A 14,484-nucleotide genomic window follows, 5' to 3' on the forward strand; every position below is an offset into this window, starting at 1 on the left:
AATAAGCTGTGGCTGGATTGCTGCTTGAGCATGTTATCAGTTTCTATTTCAAAATGTAAATAAGGTCATCTCTGTTTAAGTCAAGTGAAAAATGCACAGACTGCTTGCGAATTAAATTACTCAGCGTATTGCATTCAATACGTCAAAAGTGACAACATAACATTATATCTCCAGTGCAAAATGTAAGAAACAAAACACTCTAGTGTGACTCTGAACATTTTAACTTTTAATCGGTCATCATGACTGTGAACAGAAACGTCCAATTGAACTTAGAAAAGATAGGCCTCTCACTTACGTAGCATGAACACAGACGTATTAGTTTATTGGTTTACTCTACTTACATAACATATTATGATATTTACATGGTGATCTCAGGGTCTCCTCCCCCAAACATTTTGCCTACTCACCTCCTGCTTGCTGAAAATCATTTTTGTTGGCTTTTGGACACTGTGCACGTTAACCATGCTTATCAGTTTTAAAGTGCTTGTGCTCACTTTTTAAAACATGGCAAAATTGGCCTACACCTGATTTGCACATTTAATATACTTTTATGTCCCTATTAAAGTGTGACGTACCCAGGGCCTGTAAATTAATTATACTAGCCGACCTTCAGCACTGGTGCCACCCACTTAACATAGCCTTTTAAAACATGTCTCAGGCCTGTCATTGCAGCCTATATAAAGTTTTAAACTGCTGATTCGACCTGGCAAAATAAACCTTTTGCAGGGCCTAAACCTCCCTTTTTAATACATGTAAGTCACCACTTGTGCAGGCCTTACACATCCTATAGCGCAGGGTTCAGTGTATTATAAACTTTGGATATGTACTTTAAGGTTAAAGATGTCCTGGTAGTCAAAAGTTCCCAAATTCATTTTTAACTACTGTGAGGCCTACCTCACTCAGGGAACAACAGTGGGTTACCTTATTAAATTGAATACATGATAACTTTTGATATGGAGCAGATAGGATTGTCATGTTTACAGTCAAAAGAATTATAATTTAAAATCCTTGTTAATTGTCAAGTCACATTTTAAGTCACATGTCTTAAAATCCTACTGTTAGAAAGTTGCCAGTTTATTGTCCTAACCATTTAGTACCTGCAGCCTGTATGTTGGATCACAGACTAAGTGTAGTTGGCAGTTGGCCTTTGTTTATTCCTTCCAGATAGTGAGACAAAGGGGTACTATGTTTTGGTAGGATGAGCCATCATGCCAGGATGGGAGGGGCTGAGCTGTTCAAAGCTGCAATGACATTTCAAAGGGGCTGCTTACAGAACACTCACATAGAAATTCACCATAGACTTATGTCACACCAGACATTTTGGAGCCTGGACAGGGAAAAAAGAAATTCCGGTATCATCTGTGGGGGAGGAAACTTTAAAAGTTTTCCCACCTCCATGCTGGTACAAGGTATGAGAATAGGACTCTCAAACCCAGTCTTCAGTATACTCCTGCACCTGTGTATATTACAGAAGAAGGACTGCTCTGCTGCCAGAGGTCTCCCCTTCCTGCTTGAGTTCTGCCCTGCTCTCCAAAAAGGAAGACTGGATCTCCTCTCTTCAAGCAGAGTGACTTTAAGAGTAAGTGGACTGACCTCTAATTTTGAGCTACAGTGGAACAACAAGCTCCAGAGGCCCCCTCCTGCAACTGCCCAGTTTACCTGCTTCAACTGCACCTGCTTGGGCCTGCAACTGGATGTGTCTGACCCATGCTGGCATCTGCTATATTGAGTTCCTGATACCCAAGTTCTGGACCCTTGCTAGGGATCACTTGAGCTCCTCCTCTAAAGAGAAGGGAGAAATGCTGATGTTTTGGTCTGTTTGCTACAGCGAGGAGGTCTGTTTTGCAGAGAACTTGTCATCCATGACTGTCAAGGCCAAGTGCTTGAGAACCCAATTCTTCCTACTACCGAGCCCGTCAGCGAAGTCTGGCAAAATGAGATCTACACTTCGCGTTACAGCGACGACAGCCTTGGTGACCACCAATGTAAAACTCCAGCAATGACCGTCCATGGCACCAGACAGGTTCTTCGAGCTACAGTGATGACCGTCCATGATGCCACGCCTGCCCTTTGCGCTACAGGAATGTCCATCCATGAAGTTCTTCTTGCTCTTCATGCCCTTTTCCACTGCAAACTGTATTCTTCCTGCTGGACTTTGAGAAGGCAACCTTTTCAGTGGGACTAACCTGGCACCTATATCTGGCCTCTGTTCCATTGCAGTTGGCCTGAACCTCTAACTATCCCCCGGTCTAACACGGAAGATGACCGTGAGTGGTGCTTTGTGATTTTAGGCGCTATACATATTGAAATCGCATTTGTCCGGTTACACTGATTTTATTTTTGTCATTTTGGTCTCAAAATATTTATTAAATGTTACCTTATTTTTCTCAATTCGTGGGGGATTATTTTAGTGTTGTGCTTTCACTTTATTACTGTCGGAGTTTGAATAAAACTTAACAGATTGCCTGTGTGTTAAGCCTGATTGCTTTTGTGCCAAGCTATAAGAGGATAAAGCACAGGTTTATTTAGTGACTTTTGTGGTTCACCTTGGCAGGGACTGTCATTGTTGCTTGAGAAGGGTCTTCACCTCTCAGAAAAAAAAATTCTTATAGAATGCAAGCAGTGTATTTTGAGAATGGCTAACATTTGTAGTTAGTCAAGCACAAAATTCATAAGTTGGTAGCAAAGGAAAGGCTTGAAAGCAGTATGGAGGAGCAGTTCCATGAAGTCCAAAAGTAAGGCCAATATACTGATGCATATTTGTGATGGACACTCAGTGACCTCAGGTTTGGAGGATGTGCTTGAGTAGGTATAGGGAGATTAGGTAGAGTTTTCATATAGTTTCCTTCATTCTGGAACTGGAACCGAACAACCTCCTGCGGTTGGTTCCGGCCCAGGAATTAGGATGCGACCAATCCTATTCTTTGCTATGAGAGCATGCAATATGAATGGAATGCATGATCTCGTAGCAAAGAGCAGGAGTGCAGGGATCAACGGGGGCACTATAGGTGCCCCTAGGCTGCCATTTGTGGGCTTGCACCCATGGGGGCCCTGCTGGGGTCCCCAAAACTGTTTCCCAATGCCAATTTGTGTCAGACAGGCCAGCACAAAAAGGCAGTGGGAAACTGCTATAGTAATTCCTCGGACGGAAAGAGCCAGCCAGGGGATAACTGTGGGCCTTCCGAATGGTGGACGGGATCTCCAAGCCCATTGTAAGCCAATCGGAAGACTGATTTGGATTTCATTCCGACTGAGCCTATCAAAATGGCTCAGTCAGAAGGGAATCCGAGTCGGTGATTACTATGCGGGCAGGAGGGCTCCAACCGATAGTCGGAACCCTTCCTGCCCACATCGTAACTGGGCCCTAAGTTGTTACAGAATGACCTGACTTTTGAAAGAATAGCTGAGAGTAGATGTTTTTGATCATGAATATCTGAACCCTCTCTGCCATGGTATTGGTATAGATCGGCAACTCAGCCCTGTGGGAAGTTCATCAATACTTTGATCTTTTTGGTACTAGGAAAAGAATATCAAGGTTAATAGAATGGAGGGAAAGGTGTGCAGAGCAGAAAAAGAATGGATTTCTCTTTTTAAGGTGTTCAGAGGGAAATTCAGTGTCAAATGAATGACAACAGTATAAAAGACAAATCTAATGCTGGTGAGAAAGATGGGAAGTAACATATAAGTAATAGGGGAATCATAACGGGGATAATACGTTACAGAGAAAGATAGTTTCAGAGAAAATATTAGAAAACCAGACGTTCTCGAAACATAACTAGTTAATGAGTCAACAATAGGAGTGAGCAACATGCCCATCCATCAATCTCACCATTTTCAATTTCTATTCCAGCAACATTCCCAAGCAGACAAGCAATCTCACCTCAACACCTGCAGCATCCGCACACTAGTCCCACTGCCAAACCTCTTCTCGTTTCTTAGTCTTACTATGACTTTCTTAGATGTCCTTTTCTTTATCACGTTCCTGTGTACACAAAAGCTGCTGCTTGAAGAGGCAAGCCACCTCTCATGTATATCACTGCTACTGAAGCTGCAGTTCTCCAAGATAGATTTGAGAGAGAAACTCAGGTGATGCGTCAAGAAATCCATCCATTTGCTGTGTTTCTCCTTCTTATTTGGTCCTGAAAGGGCCTGTGCCAACTACACAGACCTCCTGCTCGTGTCAGTTTAAATGGATAACTGTGTTAATTTCCAAATGTTCATATTAAGCACGCTGAAAAGGAACATTATTTGTGCACAGCACCATGCAGAGTTATGCAAGGTGCAGGTTTTGGTGCAGAAGTGAAGAAAATATTATCCCACCTAACATATAACATGGTTTTAGATTATATGTTTTTAATGGCAGCCTTCCAAAGTGCACATTTGTAATGAGCAACATGCATTTAAAACTTCACTCACTCAGTTTCCATTCTGTTGCGTCCTCGTCCAGCTAGAACATCTAGGCTTGTCTCGCAGAACATTCTTACAGGCACTATTAAGTTCTGTTGCAAGATCATTCTCTAAGCATCTCAAAGGTATGCCTACTTGGTTCCTTAGAGACATGAACTAGGCATAATGGGCCAGCAGTAGGCTCGTGACAATTAACCCTATGCATCCGTGCTTTCAATATTTAGTTGCAATTCATATCCACCTTAAAGAGAATCCCACTGCACATTTTTTACGAAAGCAGCACAATGAGTTTAAACTAAAGATTGCTAAGATATTGCCAGCCAATTCAATCTATGAGAAATAGATAAACATACCTCAATTCGGTACTTATTGAAATTGCCTAATATTACGGATGTTGGGGTTGATTCATAAAAGCATTTATGAATACAGTAAGTAGTATTGCAGCAGTACTCTTTTATATGTACTTACATACCCTTGTCAATCAGCCCTTAAACATCTAACTCCCTACGTGTAAACGCTCAGAAAGTCCATAGTCCTTTCTATATGTACTAATAGCATGTAAATATTCTCCTAAAATTGCCACTTCATTTCCATTTTAGATGTTTCGGGCCAATTCATAAAGGGACGTGAAAGTGTGTAAAAGTTTACTACAAGTGTATGACGTTCTATACTCGAACGTCCCTTTGTCAGTAGGCCGCCAAATTGGTTGATGCTGGGAGGCACAGGACATACTTGTAAATATTTCGAAGTATTAAGTACACTCTATACTACAGCCCATTTTTAAAAAATATTTTCAGTTCTATGCTTTTATTATTTCCTTATTTTACCAGGCAGCAAAATACAAAAGTGGTGAAGCAAAAGAGTTGTCTGAAACCTATGGAAGAGGCATAAGTTCTCTTGTCCTCTCTAATACATGCTACAAAGGTCGACAGACTATATCTGAGAAATAGCAGAGATTGTTTTCGAAAATTTGTCCTAGTGTGGTAACACAATGATTCCTGCAGCTAGATTCCTTACCAGTTCAAACATTCTAATACAACAATATTCGCACACCATGTAATGTATATGCCTGGCACACATGTGCATCCCCAACCTGTCTCTTTTTGCTATTATGAAGCAGCTAACTCAACTATCTATGATGCTAACCAGCACGGACAGTTTTTTGAGGAATTTGCTTTACAGTAAAGCACAAAACAAGTGTTGCGCTTGAAAGTACCCTAAAAGTATTGAAAAGTAGCAGGAAGCACTGCTTTGCGTTACTGTGCGCCAAGGGGGAGTTACATGGGTGGTACATTGGTGTTCCCTTGCATCTACCCATGCCTTTTGATGCAAAACCCTATCTACAAAAATTGCAGACAGGGTTTAGCCCCAAAAGGTAATGCCACTTCAAAGGAGGCACTAATGGGAGAATTTTTTTACTTCTCCTTTATTTTCCAATTATGCACTTTGCAGCACACATACAAAGCAGTAGCCGCTCCTCGAGGGAGCGTTGCTGGGCTGTGTGCGGGCGGGGGAGGGGCAGTGTGTGGGGTAATAAACTCCAGCATACGGCCGAACGGAGGTAAGTAAAGAAATAAATCAATAAAACGAATTACATTGCATGTGCTGCATCACCATTTGGCGTTGCAGCATCCCAATCTAATTCATTTTATTTATTTATTTATTTATTTACTTAGCTCCATTTGGCCATATGCCGGAGTCTACTACCCCCCCCACCGTGCCCTTCCCCTGCCCTACCACCCAGCAGCACTCCCCCGAGGAGCCGCTACTGATACAAAGTGAAAAAAGCTTTCAAACTTGTCTAGGCATGGTATCCTGTACGGGAAGACTACCCTTCCTGTACAAACCTATGCTAGACTCATGCAGACACCCTAGAGCTATGGTGCTAATGTGTGGTGTGGCGCTCGGCAGCTGGGGAGTGGGGAGGAGAGTGCATATCTCTGTAGATATGGCGCTCTCCTTCTCCCTCCTTGTCATACAATGCCACCTCTTTGGGTGCTGCACTGCATTGAGTGAATTTTTGGAAAGTATGGCCCTGAGTATTTATTCTCTTGTCTCCCTCGCTGATACCATCCACATTTGATTGCTTTGGATATCACTGACTCTTCCCTCTTTGGGAACTGGTGGGACCTAGTCACTGGAGGAACTGTTGGATAACCTTTTATTAGAGAAAGTGCCCCGGGTTCTTTCCTGAAAAAAACATGGTGCCTTTTCTACAATGTAATGCAACATTTAAAGACTCTAACATGAGGGTTTATGCTTAGTAAATATTAATTTAAAGGGGAAGACTAGGCTCCTCGTCACTCCAAGGAATTTAGAGATTAAAAGCTTATCCTTTCATGAGTGAAAGACAATTGATTTGTCTTTCTTTAAAATCAGTGTCTAGTTGCTAAATAATTACCAGGAGGAGTTATAGCTTCTCTGATACTTTTTCTGTCTACATTATCTGCCAGCACTTTGTGCATTCGATGCCTCTGTTTACATTAAATTGCCTGTACGTTGTGCATTCGATGCCTTATCTTTCGTTTTTCCTCTTTTGAAAACGAGTTCTTATTTTTGTGTTCCTTTTATTTCAACGTGTGCTGTTTTTGCATTAACATTTCATTTGAAAAAAAATATTGATACGGATAACTACTCACTAACATTTATAACCAGCATTAGGATACATTCCAAAAAGTATGAACCCATGAACAATGGTTGCACTTTAAAGTGAACATTCCCTACATAGGTTTCAGAAAAGAGCACATTATATTTTAATTAGGTTGATTTAAAGCCCAGACCATAGCAGTAAAAATAGTCGTACATTTCAATCAGTAGAAGTGATAGCTTGAATATGTGAGGAGAGCCTGACCTTTGTTCCGAAGTCAAGCTATTATGTCTGCATAAACAGGATAAAAGGGTACATTACAGCTATATCATAGCCTTAAACACAGTGTAGGTGATTATACATTCGTCTGAAAAGGCTGCAAACACAACCTCTCACAGACGGGGTTCTTCCTTACTGGGGACATTCATTGAAAAGATGAAAAGCACAAGATCAGAGATGTTGGAAGACATAACTAGTTTGAGTATGCATTTCCCGTGATCATCCAGATCTTGCACAGTACTCCCTGCAGGCCATAATGATGCACCCCCCCCCCCCCCGAATCAGGGCAAATCCATACCTGTAGGTTTGTGAATTCTCATTGAGGCACAGCAGCATCTTATATTTGAGGGCTCTATGTAAAAGCTAACATGCCCAAGCTGAACTAAGTAGCAAGCCATTTATAAAAATGAATGGGTAAAGCCAATTGGTCTTAGCAGTAAAATGTTATTTGACTGTGTTTCTCAATACTTGTTAGCTTTGGCTAAGCTAATGGTAAAGTGGCCACTAGACCATCGCGACACATTTGCCTGTGTGAGCGGAAGGAGCCCCAAAAATCTTACATGCAAAAGCAACCTTATTAGCACACCCAGAGGGCAGTCTTCAACCTCAATGTCACGAGGCAATGTGTCCCAAGATAATTTGCAAAACGAAAATATGATGTTACGTCGCAAGCCATTAGTACGCATGGCATTATTACAAAGTTTTTACTTCGCAATGGCCATTACTTCGCAAGTTTATACTGCGAAATCATTTACATTGCGAATGCATTGAAATTATTTATTTATTTATTTATTTAGAGAGTTTTATATAGCGCGAACGTGACCCGTGGGTATCAGAGCGGTTCACATACAGTTATACATTCTGTAGAGATGTAATTCACATAGAGAACAATTACAGCTACTAAAAAGAGTGAGGTAGATAAGTCTAGAGTGTCCTATACTTGCATAACATAAACATTCTCAATACTATATTGAGTGAGGTATATAAGTGTCGTATATCCTGAGATTACCATACAAATACTGTAAATACGTGTCGAGCTAACTAATAAACATTTCTTGTTCACCGCATTTAATTGATACGTACAAAACAGCATGTAAAAAATAAGTACAGTCAATTAGGGAATGACAGTTTCCATAATTGAGTTCTAGGGTGGAAATACAAACTTTAAAGAAAGATTCATTATAAAGTTTAAATGGGTACAATACAGAAATGTTAATGGCAGATGCATTAATTGAGGGCCATGAAGGCTCTCAGAAATAGGGCAATACAAAATATTAAGCAAAGTCAAGAATTATTTAAAGTCCCAAATGAGCAGCAAATCAATAAGAAATCAACCATCATCCCTAGTTGCATCGTAAAGGTCTGTGGCCCACCAACAAATCTGAGGGGGTTATATAGGAAATCTTCTCATAGAGCAGCATTAAAACTGCAGACTTATCATGGTGTGAGCAAAAAAACACAATTTCAGCAAATCTGAGAATTAAAAGGAAGAACTTCATATTGCCTTACCACCAAACCACTATCCCGCTACATGAATATGTATTCAGTCCTCTACGCCAATATCATTCAGAGATGGCAGAACAAATGAGTTACACAACATCCAAAGTGAATGAATGCAATCCAGCAAGAACGGAGAAGGCTGAAATATTACTGTGTCAATGATGTTCTTCAAGAACAACGGCATTTGGAAATAAACACACATGACCTGCATGAATACGTGCAGCAGAAATAATAAACAATTAATGTGCATAGTGAGTCATCCACTTTCAACAAGATGGTGTAGAGGAATAGTTGAGGCCATTTTTAGCACAAGCCAAGAAAAAAAGTCACCTTAACAGGTGATAGCATAATAGTTTCAAAGGCAATAACATTATATAAGTGAACACGTATAAATTCGAGTGTAGATCCATTTTCTGCAGATTAATATTGATACCCAAACAGTATTACCACATAATAAATTCAGCACCTGTATGTGCAACGACACTCATACAGGCACATGGGTGGACATCTTGGAATTGGTTTTATGTTAACACAAATCCATTTCAAGATGGCTGCAGATAAGTATGCATGCATGTGAATGCACCATGATTCCTGCATGAGGATGTCTCATAGCCGGTGGCCAGTTCAAAACAGTAAATTAATAGTAAACAAAGAAAGTGTGCAGGAGTACAACAAATAAGCGAGCTGTCCTGCTCCACTTTGCAGATGTCAGGCAGTCATGAAAGAAAAATGGACAGGGGTGGTACTAGGATTGCAGAATAATAAAAGAATGGATAAGGGAGCAATAGGGGTTGAGTGGGGAGTTTAAAAAGTAGAAACAGAACAGGGACAGAGGGGCAGGAAGATAAAGAAAACACAAGAACACTCATGCTGAAAGAAAATAAAAATGGGTCTTTTTAAGAGAACAGTGGAAAGACACAACTCATCCAATCAAAACATTGTGAGACCTTAATGATTCAGGGTTAGACAAACACAGGAAGTGGGAGATAAACAATTTAATCAAGAGAAGGGACAACCAAGCCATCCAATTATGGGCACGAGAGTGGTGAAAACTCACTCTAAGTACATATAATGTATTGGAAAGAACAGATCAACAGATAACTAAAGCTGCCTTTAGTGGAGACCTAGTAACTGTGTCAGCTAAGGACATCCATCTCTCAAAGTAATTTTCAAAAGGCAAAGAAAGTTTCACATTGCAACGGGAGTGTAGGATGCCATAAAGAATTATTACTGGTTTGTTGGAATTCTCTCAACTATGGGTTCATAGGGGAAGTTGGTGCTAATATTGTGAGAAGTTCCTTTTTAGAAAATGCTGCTACTGAATAAGCTTGGAGACACTGTTCTGTTAAAATGGAACTATATTCAACAAGCCCTAGTACACATGGCTGATGAGCTCTTAGTGGATCAAAATACATATCAGATGTTTTACAAAAGCAAAATGTAAGGACAATTATTCACATGAGATGTTAAATTGACAGTGTTGAGAGTTACTCTGGAGTAAGATGTTAGTACCACCCGTGTCATCACAATGGCTATAAAATATTGGTAATTAAAAATGTAGACTGTCAAGCCAAGCCTTGGATAAACAAGCAGTTTAACTGCAATTGTGATACAGGTAAACTGCAAAACATAGACATCCAATGTAGAAAATTGAATAGGGGCACCCGAAATACTGGAAAGATTATTTCAGCGAATAAATGCATAAGAACATTATAAAGGCTAGTTTGCTTAAGTGCACTCACAGTACTACTCCGAATTAAGCTTAGAAGAGGGAGGCAGTAGCCTCCTTCTGCAAGGTGCTGCTGCCCACCACCTTGCCAGCAAGTACATTGAGGTGAGAGGCTTACAGTTTCAATAAGATGGTGTTATCACTATCTCTTCAAACCCAGTGCAAAACAAACCCCACAATGTAACAAACTCATGACAGCATTCTCTGCCTGATTTTTGACTTACCCAGTGTAGCGGAATGACAATGGAGGGGCTTGACAGCTCAGAGGATATAGCAGGACCCATCTCCCAGGGGCTCTTGGAAATCACACCAACATCTTGAACCACCATACTGATATCTGCCTCACCATCCTCCCTTACTGACCTGGCAACCACTGGGATCAAGGGCAATTACTGTCAGCGCTTGTGACAGGGGTGATGTGGTGATGTGTATGCCGCATAGGCAGCGGCATTGCTAGTGGCCACAAATAAAATCACAGCCTCATGTATTGTTAGTAGGAACAGCGGATCAACTCTGAGATTTATCAAAGGAATGGACAACTGCAGTGGCAGCAAAATGCTTCATAATATTCATCAGTGATGGTGGAATATTTGCAATAGATATTAATGCGTATTTATTTTATTACCATGAAAACTGTCTCTACTGATAATGAAAGCAATGCCATTATTCTATGAGTTATGTCGCTGTCACGCATGCTGGGCCCATGTGCAATGGTACGGTGATCTGTGCAACCAGTGTGGCCATTCTCATCTTGAAGCACCAAGGAATCTGCTCAGCATTATTAGAGATAGGAGCAAGAATGCAGACCTGTCTTTCTGTCTATGCAACACAAGCCATAACACGCAAACTGCCGATGATGCAATTAAAGTTGTTGCCACCATTTGCAACTCTTTACTAGAGATGGTCTGAGGGCAATCTTTGGTAAGATTTCCTATTATTCATAGGGATATAAAGTCATCAGAAGTAAGAACCTTCTAATGAACTTCTGGGACTTTAACTCAGCTTTCATCACATTTTGTCCCGATGCATACAAAAGTGGAAAGATGCCCCCAACTTTTTCTTTCGGAGTAGATGTATGATCAGAACAATGCAGGAAGGTGTCTAGCCACATAATACAATTATAATGATAAAATAAAGTAAGAAGAATGATACTGAATCCTAGACAGGGCAGGAAACACCATGTATTTGGTTATACAGAGGATTTGGTCCAAGCACAGGGACAAGAGGTACTCACAACTCTCAATCTCCAATGTGCAGTTCTGCTCATCAAGCGGATATCTCCGAAGGTCCATCATGCAAGCAGCTGTGGTAGTTATCCTACAAAGAAAGGGATATAAGGAGTGTCACAATTTTATCTTCACATCAACATTTGAGAGGTTTAGACATAGTATGCTCACTGCAGAAACAAACATTATAGTATGCTTACGCTATAACTAAATTCTTACATGGAACATGTTACATTTTATTTCCTCGACTTCGGTAGACAGACATGATTGTTCTCAGTTTAGTCCATTAGGCAGAAAAGATCATAAATCTGCATTACACTGCATTTTACCCACCACATTTTAAACTCATAGAATCATAAGCAATGGGCCAGGAGTCTCTTTTTTTCGCTATCTGTCTCTCTTTCCGTTCATTTTTCACCATGCTCTTCTATGACCTTACCCCTGACTTATGGTATGGTAAGTAAACATTTGGGGCCAGATGTAGGTAAGTAACATTTACCGAATCTTAATTACCGAAAATTACCGAATTTTACCGATTCGGTAATTAAGATTCGGTAAATGTGAGGGGTTGGTATGTAGGGAATCCAGATGTTCCCTTTTACCGAATCGGTAAAATTCGGTATTTACCGATTCGGTAAATACCGAATCTGTAAAGCCTATTGATTCCTATGGGCTTCAAAGCCCTTAGGAATCAATAGGCTTTACCGATTCGGTATTTACCGAATCGGTAAATACCGAATTTCACAAGGGTGCAGGGGGTGTCACTTTGACACCCTCTAGCACCCCCAAAAAAGGTTTGGGGGCCATGTGGCAGGCATACCTGCCCTAAGGGCAGGTCTGCCTGTCATCTGGCACAGGTGTGCATGCACACATGTGCATGCACACCAGAATCGGTATTTTACCATCAAATAGTATTTGATGGTAAAATACCGATTCTGTAATGCTTGTGGGACTCAGAAGAGTCCCACCTACATATCAATTTTACCGAATCGGAAAAAATACCGATTCCGTATTTTACAGAATCGGTAAATTTACCGATCGGTAAATTTACCGATTCTGTAAAATACAGGGCCCTACATCTCAAATTGCATTTACCGGTCGGTAACGGCCGAATTCGGCCGTTACCGACCGGTAAATGCCTACCTACATCTGGCCCCGGTAAATTAACTGAATATCATGAGAAAAACACAAACGGGGGTGAAAGGGTAGAGTAAGTAGATTTTGAAAAACAAAAAACTGAATCATTTTGCAAAAATAAACAAGGGATCCAACTTTACATCAACTATGGAGCACAGAAGGACAACACTCATCAACATAGAAACACAGACAATGTGGAAAGAAATAAAATATAACTTTTAAACCCAGTATCATACCTGTTAATTAAGTTGCTTTCTAATACGAGCTGCTGTGTAATCCTGCCTTGGAACACATAAAACTGCGCCTCACACTGATTTCAGCTGGCCCTTTTTGAAAACTGGGACATAAGTCGAACTTGGCAAAATCTACCAGGACAGCTGGTGAAAACTGGGGAACATCCTGGAAAATCTGGGATTCCTGATCACCCGACTGAAGGGCATCATGAGTTGAAAGAGCTGTAACCTTCGATTGTGCTCCCGTTTAGGCTCCAGTTGGCATTAACGTGTCAGTGGTGGTCATCCCAGTAGCGGCCGGTGGTGAGAGTGCTGCGGGCGCTGGGACAGGGCGGGGGAGGAGCAGGGTGGGGGGTAATAAACTACGGCATACAACTGAACAGAGGTTAGTGAACAAATAAATAAATAAAACAAAATGTCACTGCACGCGCTGCATTGCCAAATGCGATGCAGCGCGCACTACAAAATTCATTTGATTTATGTATTTATTTATTTACTTACCTCCCTTGGACCGTATTCCATAGTTTACTACCCAACACCCTGCTCCACACCCGCTCCACTGTCTGCAGCACTCTCACCACCGGCCGCTACTTGGGCATCCCTGTAATGTATTGCGAGAGACCCTGTAGTTTCCCTGATAACGGAAGAGCTCCTGTGTTTAGGTGATGCATGGCAATTTGTTGCTCTTGGCAGCATTACAAATTAGATGCTGTTTCATAAAAGAAAAGATAGATTCCAAGTTGATTTATGTTTACCATAGATGTGCAATTTACACTCTATTATAATGCTTTCAATACCCAGATGGGAATAGAAATGCAAATTACTTGCATAAGTGTGATTGTCTGACACCTGCATTACTGTCAGGTAAAAACATTACAATTGGGCATACCCAGGTGATTGGCCAAAGGCAGGCAATAAAACTCAGGGTTTTCAAACACATAGACGCAATTCCAAAGTAAGTTACCAAAAAGAGGACACAATTTGTTGGAAGGTTTTTTGGTAGCGAAGGTCCTCCCAGTCTAAACACGTTAAAGTCTGGAATGATATCTGGGCAGACATGATAGAAGGGGGTATTGATTTTTTTAAATGATTTTGCACTATCAAATGCTCCCCTCCCCACTGAAAATGGGCACATTCTTAGGAGGATGGAAAATACAGCTTTCTTTGTATTGCAGTTGGTAGTAATATGATATTTATTTTTAAATACCAATCTGAAATTTCAGAAAAGGCTAATCTTTTCTCGCTTTCCATGACCAGGGAAAAGGTTAATGGTTTGTGCCAGAGTAAACAAATGGCAATCGCATGTTGGAACTTAACAGGTCATTTCTAGATAGATGACCACTGTCAAGACACTACTGTGAATTTACCTAAACGAGTTGTGTGCTC

At 40.9% G+C, this 14,484-nt stretch overlaps 1 protein-coding gene across 1 annotated transcript in view; it reads right to left on the reverse strand.

The window, feature by feature from the left end:
- GABRB2 (gamma-aminobutyric acid type A receptor subunit beta2) overlaps nt 1-14,484 on the reverse strand; it is a 900,075-nt gene that overhangs the window by 492,684 nt on the left and 392,907 nt on the right. Inside the window, exon 5 of the mRNA XM_086931398.1 lies at nt 11,737-11,819. Within this exon, the coding sequence (XP_086787524.1) occupies nt 11,737-11,819 (83 nt within the window). The remainder of the gene's footprint in view (nt 1-11,736; nt 11,820-14,484) is intronic.

The sequence above is a fragment of the Lissotriton vulgaris genome, chromosome 7 (genome assembly GCF_964263255.1).
Source record: "Lissotriton vulgaris chromosome 7, aLisVul1.2, whole genome shotgun sequence".
NCBI lineage: Eukaryota > Metazoa > Chordata > Amphibia > Caudata > Salamandridae > Lissotriton > Lissotriton vulgaris.